The following is a 9,581-nucleotide window of genomic DNA, read 5'->3' as shown; positions in this document are numbered from 1 at the left end:
CAGATGTTTCCGCATATAAAAGCTATCTTCAAATTAATCTGATTGCTTGCAATTACTTTAGATATACTGCGGGATTTGCATTAAGTACTACTGTATTGAATTAAGCATACTACAAAGAATATATTACTTACATCAAAGTAATATCTCATATCAAAAATATACGTTTCATACAAGAAGAGTTTGTGTGACATCAACTATAAAAGTGTTTTTTTATGTAAAGCCAACGACACACGATAACAATAACGTAAACTAGGGATTAATGCTTGTTTTTTTTGTTTGTTTTTTTAATTTCGCGCAAAGCTACACGAGGACTATCTGCGCTAGCCGTCCCTAATTTAGCAGTGTAAGGTGGGGGCGTTATAATGTGACGGTCAATCCCACTATTCGTTGGTAAAAGAGTAGCCCAAGAGTTGGCGGTGGGTGGTGATGACTAGCTGCCTTCCCTCTAGTGGGCTGAAAGGGCGAGCATGTTTGATGTGACGGGGATTCGAACCCGCGACCCGCAGATTGCGAGTCGAGCGCTCTAACCACCTGGCCATGCCGGGCCATTAGCGAGAGACTGAATAAAACACCATCTAACGGGGTTTTAATGAACGTTGGACCTTCAATTTCTCTACAGTCCACTTATGTAACGCTAGAAGGACAAACTATTTATACATATATATGCTTTTGGGTGTGTTTTATCATTTCCTTCTCAATTTAGGTTTTGTAATGTTCTCGCTAATCACTTTTTTAACCAACTCCTTCCGTTTCTTGAAATAATTTTCTTTTTTTACAAAAGTGGGTCTTTTATGGTCCACGGACTGGTGATTCTTCGAACCTATGCACCATTAAATGGCACGTGGCATGTGGCCAAAACACGCGACACGGTTGGTCCATAAAACAAGGAGGAAATTCCTTTACGTTATGAAAGTAAGCGGAACATTGAAAACAAAGCTTGAACGAAAGACAATGTTTTCAGAACACCATTAGCCTTTCTACATAGTTTATAATACGAAATTGTCAGTAGTTATTACCATTAATATTTTGTCTAATTATACGTTTCTGGAAGAAATTGAAACAAACAGTCATTGTAAATACATTCGAGTAGTAAGTATTCGAATTCCAAGTTACGTTTCTTGAGGGAGAAATGTAAGAATATATAGCTAATACAAGAGTTTTAAGTTGAGTGTTAAGAAAATTTTCCTTGTTGACGTATGAAATTTTATGCGTTAAAACAACAAGTTTTTAACGTAGGCCGTCCTTTGCTGTTTTCATTTTTAGTTATATACGTTAAGTAAATAGTGTTAAAAGTTGTATTTATTGTGTTGAATTAACTCTGTTATTTTTGTTTTGGTGCTATTGGGAGAGGCTTCGCACTATATAGTACATGATTTTAAATATTTACGTGATCAAGTTATTACAATAATCTTATTAAACAAATTGAATGATTTGTTAATTGATTTTAAAACGAAATTCGACTCGGAACCAATCTAACAACTAATAATTATAGCGTTAAGTATTATAGAAAACTTATTGTTTCAAATAGAATTAAGTTATTAGATATTTACGCTTTACACGAGTACTTCAAAATTGACGCACTCATCTAATTTGTCAAATGTCCTCTGGCACAACCTGGTGGTCAACATCTCAGTTGTGGATGCTTTACGAGATAAAAGTCCATCCCAGTTAAGAGTAGCATTCTGGCGGCGGGTGCTGCTTACTGGTTTCCCTTTCTCTGGTCGGAAATTCCAAATCAAGGACAATCATACTTTATTACATATGTTTCTGAAAGTGCCGTCAAAACTGAAAACACGAATACCCCACGGTTAAATATTTTTATAATTTATTTTCATAACAATGAATAAAAAAGAAAATCTAAGTAGCTCCTTTTCATAAACCGCGGTATATGTCAGAATCGGGAAGAATGAAAGAAACCGAAGGAAAGGTCAAGGTTCATATTTTGATATAGTTGGATGAGTTTACGTTGCAATGAAACCACATCCACAGCTTTCCATTATATGAAGGTCGTGTTTATGATATGGTCGCTCCAAATAACCACATGTTGTTTGTTCGTAGCGTTTACTTTTCCTATTCTGCACACTCATTGTTCGTAACGTTTACTTTTCCTATTCTGCACACTCATTGTTCGTAGCGTTTACTTTTCCTATTCTGCACACTCATTGTTCGTAACGTTTACTTTTCACATCCTGCACACTCATTGTTCGTAGCGTTTAGTTTTTCACATTATGCACACTCATTGTTCGTAACGTTTACTTTTCACGTCCTGCACACCCATTGTTCGTAGCGTTTACTTTTCACGTCCTGCACACCCATTGTTCGTAGCGTTTACTTTTCACGTTCTGCACACCCATTGTTCGTAGCGTTTACTTTTCACATTCTGCACACTCATTGTTTGTAACGTTTACTTTTCACATTCTGCACACCCATTGTTCGTAGCATTTACTTTTCACATTCTGCACACTCATTGTTTGTAACGTTTACTTTTCACATCCTGCACACTCACATAACTGTACTTATAGTATAAATGGACTGCCCTTTCACCTTGGTTGTGTCCCGATTGGACAGCAGTAAATTTATAAACTTACATCACTAAAATCCGGGGTTCGATTCTCCACGAAGGACACAGCCCAGTGTGGTTTTGTTTAAAAAAACAAATCTAAATCATTTTGGTTCTCTTCCATGAGAAAAATCTTTCCGTGCTGATATGGAAGTTTATTTGATTGTAATGTCTTTGTATTACAAAGGTTCTTGGGTTGATTTGAGTGAGTTTGAATAAAAACTTGAAAATGTATTCATGCTTTTGACGATTGTCATTTTCACACCATAATGTAATTTCAGAAAACTTAAGAATAGCGTGAAATAATCAAATGTTGAAGTACCATACAATTGTTATAAATCGTTGTATCACGGAATACGTGATATCTTAAATATGTATACCAGTGTTAAAAGGGGGGAAAGACATCAAAAGAATAACTTTTTAAAGTCCATCCCACTAGTATGTAACATAAAACTATCCCTTAGTTTTTATTCAAAAGTGTCTTGATAATATGTTATTATAGCCAGAGCTCTGAACTTTTTTATCGGGGGCGGTCACTAACTCATTTACATTGAATGTCATCTTTTACGAACGTGCCATCATCACACGAATTTTCTGTTTGAAATGAAGCAAGCTGTGAATTAACCCACCCGTAAAGGCTTTAGCTAAACACAGAAATCACAACTCAGAAAATAACCCCTGTACTTGTTTCCTGTATGGTATTGTTCGATGCGGGAGTATCCCTCAATATTGCACAGTTTATTAGGTCAAAAGGTGGCGCTGCCGAGTCTCACCCATCATTAGGTTTCATCACCTAGCCTTAGCGGCGTTGTATGTCTGAAAATAAGCTTAATATAATAACAAGAAGAAAGAGCGAGAAAATTTAAGTTATATGACTGAGATGAGACTTTTATCATAAACCTTGTGCTCGTGACTCCCTAAACCAAAAAAAGTAGGGCACACGCAAGGAATGCTAGGATAAATGGTGATGATGGTGGTACAGAGGAATTTGTTTGGAGGAAAGGAAGCGAGGGAGCTAACAAGGAAATGTTAAGCATGCGCGTGACTGCGCATGTTCTAGGTAGATCCAAGTTTTCTGCCACATTGTTCTACTCTTCCAGGGTCACCTACTGGTCAATAAGTAAAATATCTTAGAACATTAGAAAAATAAACATAGAAAATAATGTGTGCACTAAAAAAACACTCTGTATTTGCATGTTTTGTTGGTTTTTACTGACAAGTTGCTACGAAAATAACATTGTTTTCGGTAATTTATTTATTTTTTTCTCTGTTTAATAATTAAAGAAATATTTCTTGCAATAACCAGTAACGTATATTGTTAAAATATAAGACATTTATATATAAATTGTTGAGTACAGGCTTTAAACAAAAGTGAATAAGAGTCATACAGGTAGTAATATCGTTAGGGAATTAGCGTGTTAAATATAACTATATATTGAATTGTAAAGCATCACAAGTTTATATTTTTGTGTAAAGCTATTAGAGGGCTATCTGCGCTAGCCGTTCCTAATTTAGCAGTAGTAGACTAGATGGAAGGCAGCTAGTCATCACCACCCACCGCCAACTCTTAGGCTACTCTTTTATCATCGAATAGTAGGATTGACCGTCACATTATAACGTCCCCACGGCTGAATTGGCGAGCATTTTTGATATGACGAGTATTCGGACCCGTGACCCGGAGAGTGCGAGTCGAGCACCCTAACCACCAGGCCATGCCAGGCCAAACTTCTGGTTAAAAGTAAGCTAACTATATGAAAACTAAATTATAAGCTGTATATTAATGAAGACAATTCTATAAAATAAACTGACGAGAATTACATAATGCTGGTCGAGCGTGGCTCAATGGTTAGCGTGCCAAACTGTGGATCTCGCCCTTTTACCACCAAAACAAAATTTCACTCCGCATTTTGAGGCCATGTGTGCGTTATAAGAATAACGGTCAAATCCCACTATTCTATTAGAGTTGTCCACAAGTTGGCGGACGGAGGGTGGTGTTGACTAGCTACCTTCTCACTAGTTTGTCTCTTCAAAATTAGAGAAGGCAAGTGCAAATAGGCATAGAGTAGCTTTTGTCACTTGAAAATTAGAGAAGGCTAGCACAGATAGCCCTAAAGTAGTTGTTGTCACTCCAAAATTAGAGAAGGCTAGCGCAGATAGCCCAAGAGTAGCTTTTGTCACTTCAAAATTAGAGAAGAAAGTGAGCAATACGATAAATTATTATGCTAATACGTATCTTATAATAATAATATAACCAATACAATATCAAAATACTATTTATAATTATCGCTATTAACCCTAGTTTCGGTCGTAATACCAATATCTCGCGAGATTCGGCCAAGTTAAGAAATTTGGGTTAGTCCTAAGTTCATACACAATACAAAGTAACCATCATATGTTTAATATTAATTGTAATAATAATAATAACAATAAACAATAATAATATTCAAAAGGATTTTAATTGTTATAACCAATTAAATTAATGAAACTAATCTGAAAGAAAAATGGAAGATGTTTTTCTTCACAAAACACAAAAAAAGGCAGTTGTCTGCTTCTAAGACCCACACAGCTTGACAATACATGAAACCTGAATATCCTTGAAAGTTTTCACGTACTTACAGTAGTACACACCCAACAACATAACAACTCGACGATACAGAAAGCAATAAAGGACTAAAAATCATAAACAAAAGAACACTAGCCGCCCATACAAAGAATTATACAGATTTTTTGTCAATGACCCCTTACGTAAAACTGTGACACCAGATCTCTCTGTAATCGATTTCTTGATGCTGCCAGTGTAAGAATTAAAAGTGAGAAATTATTTTAACCCTAACTTTCCATGTGTTTTATACAATTTTAATTCTTCAACGAGTATTTGGAAATATTTTTATAGGTTTTCACTTGTGGAGGGATTTCGACAAAAATTAACAATAATTTGAATCCAGTCGAGCAATGTTGATAATTAATTGATCATTTTTAATTAAACTCTTGTCTATCGATTTCGTTAGCCAATCGACAGAGTTTGAATAAAAAAATGCCCTCTTGTGGCTTAGCAGTAAGCTTGGAGCTAGAATTCGAAATTCGATTCCCACTGTGAACACAACGCAGATAATTCACATGCAGCTTTGCTCGAAAACCAGCAAACAAACAATGGTAAAAAATAAAGACTATTTATCAACCTCCTAGGAAAAAAATCAGTCTCTAATCTCAAGCGCGTTCGTTTCTGGTCCAACAAAGCGTTTTTCTGAATGTATAACTCAAATACATTTTTTCGATGAACAAACCATGTATACTAAACGTATGCGTGTCTTTACATCTTTCTTCGGGCTGAATGAAGAGTTTCTTATATCAATCTTTGATTTTTTTATCATTCTAGAACCTTCCTACAACCCAGTTGTTCTAAACATTTGAAACTGTGTGCTATATGTATAATATTCATCGGAAAAACGATTTGCTTTCAATAAACTAACGGTATCTTCTTTGTTAGATAAATAGAAAATGAAGTAAGTTGCCAAAGCTTTGTTGTTGTTTTTTGTTGAATTTAGCGCAAAGTTACTCAAGGGCTACTTGCTCTAGCCGTCCTTAATTTAGAAGTGATAGACTAGAGGAAAGACAGCTAGTCAACACCACCCACCGGCAACTCTTGAGCTACTCTTTACCACGGCTGAAAGGGGAGTATGATCGGTGAAGGGACTCGAACCCACTACCATACTTGGCCGGTTGTCAACATAATGTTATTTTTCTATCAAAAGTAGTTGAGTTTACTATTTACAAAGTTTTAGTTATCATAAAGCACACATTTTCTTTTTATAAGCCACATCAGTTCTTTTCTTTTCAGACAGACTCCGTTGTTTACGTCAGTCCTTTTCTTTCCAGACTCCGTTGTCCACGTCAGTCCTTTTTTTCTCAGACTCCGTTGTTAGTCTTCCACTTCCTTTAGGTTTTGTCATCCACTTTATCAGAAAAGTTTCAGCAGCGTTTTTTATTCAATATCATTTTTTGTGTGAATATCTTTTAGGAGATTATTGTCGTAGTATTGATAATATTTCATTTTCAGTCTTTCTTTGGACGAACCTACAACAACTTGTCGGCACTGGGAGAGTGTAAAAACAATGGTCAGTGTGTCATCAACAAGAAGAATCGGACTTCCTGCAAAAGTTGTCGTCTGAAGAAATGTATCTTGGTTGGCATGTCGAAAAGCGGTACGTTTCCACACGATTATTAAACGTATTTTTTTGTTGGAATAAAGAAATAAAATCCCACAAAGACAAATACGGACGCCTCCGTATCTCAGCAGTAGTCACGTTGGTGTGTAAGGGTTAATTAAGTTATAATAGTTAGTGGAGAAATCGCAGTCAAGACATTATGAAAACATAACCCACTTTCAGACGTATGTTTAGTATTTTCAGACGTATTTTAGTATTTTCAGACGTATGTCACTGCTATGTATATGACATATTCTTAATGATGAGCTTATTGCTCTTTCACGTGCAAAATGTGACGTGACGTCGTGTAATTGGAAATGAAATATTACTTGTTTTCAGAAAGTATGGAGGGTTATGGAGGGTTTAAAACGGATTTAGATATTTGGTTATTTTAACTAAGTTTAAAAGGTTTTTTTACAAAGGAATTCTAGAATAAACTACGAATGGTATGTTTCTATAAAGTATAATCAGTATATGTTTTAAATATAAAACTTTAGAATTTGACAAATGATGTGTGCTGAACCTTAAAAAATAAGTTTGATTTCCTTTAAGCAGGCCCCCTGGTGGCTCAGCGATAAGTCTGAGAGTTTATAACGCTAAAAATAGGCTTTCGATACCCTCGATGGGCAGAGCACAGATAATACAATGTGTAGCTTTGTTGTTTAATGACAAACAAACAGAAACACCTCTAAACAATTTGTGTTTGAATATCAACTGAATCTTATGAAGAATGTACTGTACAATTCTTCATATGGCCAGCAAAGGTTTAAAAGAACGATTACACAATGAGATATTTGATTTGACTGAAAACACACACACACACATTACAACCGCAACCTTAACTCTGACTAATTTTAATGATTTGTTCTATAAATTTGTTTAAAAAGAGAGATTTATTTCAACGCTTCTGTTCCGATGATAGGTTTAGTTGTTTGGAACATTAACAAATAACCTAAACTAAGTAGTTCATGTTTCAGGTAGTTTCTTTTGGAGCATGTCGAAAATTGATGAAATGATTTGTTATACTTTTTTCTTGCAAAGCATTATTATAACACTTCTCACATTTCTTTTACGTTGGTTTTAATGTTGACGAAACACCAAGCTAATTCCTGATTTATTAAGCTAAACTTTTGGTGGTTTAGTTTTTGTGACAATATTTTTGGAAAACATAAAAAAATAATTAATTAATTAACTTTTATCTATTTTAACAGCTAATATTCTAACCCTAAAATGATTATAATTTTAGGGAGCTTGACAGCCTGAGCAAAATGTTTGGTAATTTTTAATGCGATGTAAAAGATAATAGCACTTATTTGTTATTCAAGGAAAACAGTATATTTAATACTTCTCAAATATCTCGATGTAATAACGAGTTGTTTCCAAATGGTCAATGGTAAATTTATGGACTCATAACGCTAAAATCCGGTAGTTGATCCTCATGGTTGACAGAGTGAAGATAGCCTACTGTGTAACTTTGCACTAAAACAAAGAAATAAACAACTAGGTAACCGTTAGCTTTACCTTTTTTTTTTTTCCTTACAGAGTTTAATAGGAAATGTCTGAGTGCTAACATTCTGTTGCAAATTAAACTCTTAAAGACAAAAGCAAAATTACACTTTTATGAAGTCAATGGTCTGTTTTCCTTTGTTCTTTATCATGTTTTAGATGATGTTAACCGTTTTTATGATCATTATATAATCGTTTAACTAAGGTATAATTATAGATCTATAAGTGATAGCATAGAGTAAAATATATTTCCTTATTTCTTGTTTGAAATTTTCCATTTAATGTTTTTTATCACTTACTATGCTATTCAACGAAATATTAAGACGTCAATGATAAACTAGTGGTGTGATCTATGTTATAGGTTCCCGCTATGGACGTCGATCCAATTGGTTCAAAATACATTGCTTAATTCAAGATCAAACAGAACTGAATGGAAGAATAGCCGATCAAGCTGCCTTATCAGATGGACAATCGCATTACAAAAACAAGGATTTGATTTCTTCCATCAAGTCAGAGTACAGAGAAGACAGTAGCTCGATGACATTACCCAACGGAATAAATCAAGGTTGTGATGTAAACAATCTAATGAAGTCTTCTTTGCCTTTCAGCGTACACGATACCAAATTGTTACCTAATAACTTTGGACATCTCGAACCGTCCAATAACTCGTATGAACGCAAGGAGAACATTAGCTACCACAGTCTTCCATTGTCTCCCATTTCCCCCATGTCTCCTGTGAATCCAAACAATTTTTTATTTTATCAAAGCAGTGGGGCATTTTTTACCAAAGGATACAACAGATCAACAAAACTTTATAGCCCAGACATTAATTACAACTACTGCCCGAGGTATCTTGACGTCAACAAAATTGATCCGGTGCTGAAGACACCACAAGATGGAGTGCCAGTTGCCATGGATTATGTGGCGGATACTCCGGAGCAAGAAACACCAATTGACCTATCTGTAAAAAAATACCCATCTCCAGTAATGACAAGTCACAACCTTTATTTGATCAACAAGCGTAGCCCACCACATCTAACAGATAATTCACCACTAGTGAATGTTTCGGAAACTCCTTTAGACCTAACGAGAAAAATGTGATGATAATGGCACTCTGAAGACGAAGTGTTTTGTGCCAGTAATTAGAATACTTTTTTCACCCTAAGACTACGTTGTGTGTTAAGACCATTGGCAATGGATGATGTCTCCCCGAAAGGCTATTTTAATGGGTGTGGATTATTGTTGATATTATTTAGAGGGGAAAAAACAAAGCAAGCATTAAATTAGCCATGGAAGTGTGTTTTAACCTG

The 9,581-nt window shown here is 35.2% G+C and overlaps 1 protein-coding gene across 1 annotated transcript in view; it reads left to right on the top strand.

The window, feature by feature from the left end:
- The window catches only part of LOC106469464 (nuclear receptor ROR-beta-like), a 32,298-nt gene extending 22,926 nt beyond the window's left edge, over window positions 1–9,372 (top strand). The window contains exons 3-4 of the mRNA XM_013929963.2: window positions 6,618–6,762; window positions 8,633–9,372. Coding sequence (XP_013785417.2) covers window positions 6,618–6,762; window positions 8,633–9,372 — 885 coding nt within the window. The remainder of the gene's footprint in view (window positions 1–6,617; window positions 6,763–8,632) is intronic.
- The last annotated feature ends 209 nt before the right edge of the window (window positions 9,373–9,581 follow it).

This window comes from Limulus polyphemus, unplaced genomic scaffold (assembly GCF_000517525.1).
Source record: "Limulus polyphemus unplaced genomic scaffold, Limulus_polyphemus-2.1.2 Scaffold97, whole genome shotgun sequence".
In the NCBI taxonomy this organism is placed as follows: domain Eukaryota; kingdom Metazoa; phylum Arthropoda; class Merostomata; order Xiphosura; family Limulidae; genus Limulus; species Limulus polyphemus.
Note: the sequence above shows the minus strand (reverse complement) of the source record. Positions and strands in the feature narration are given on the sequence as shown.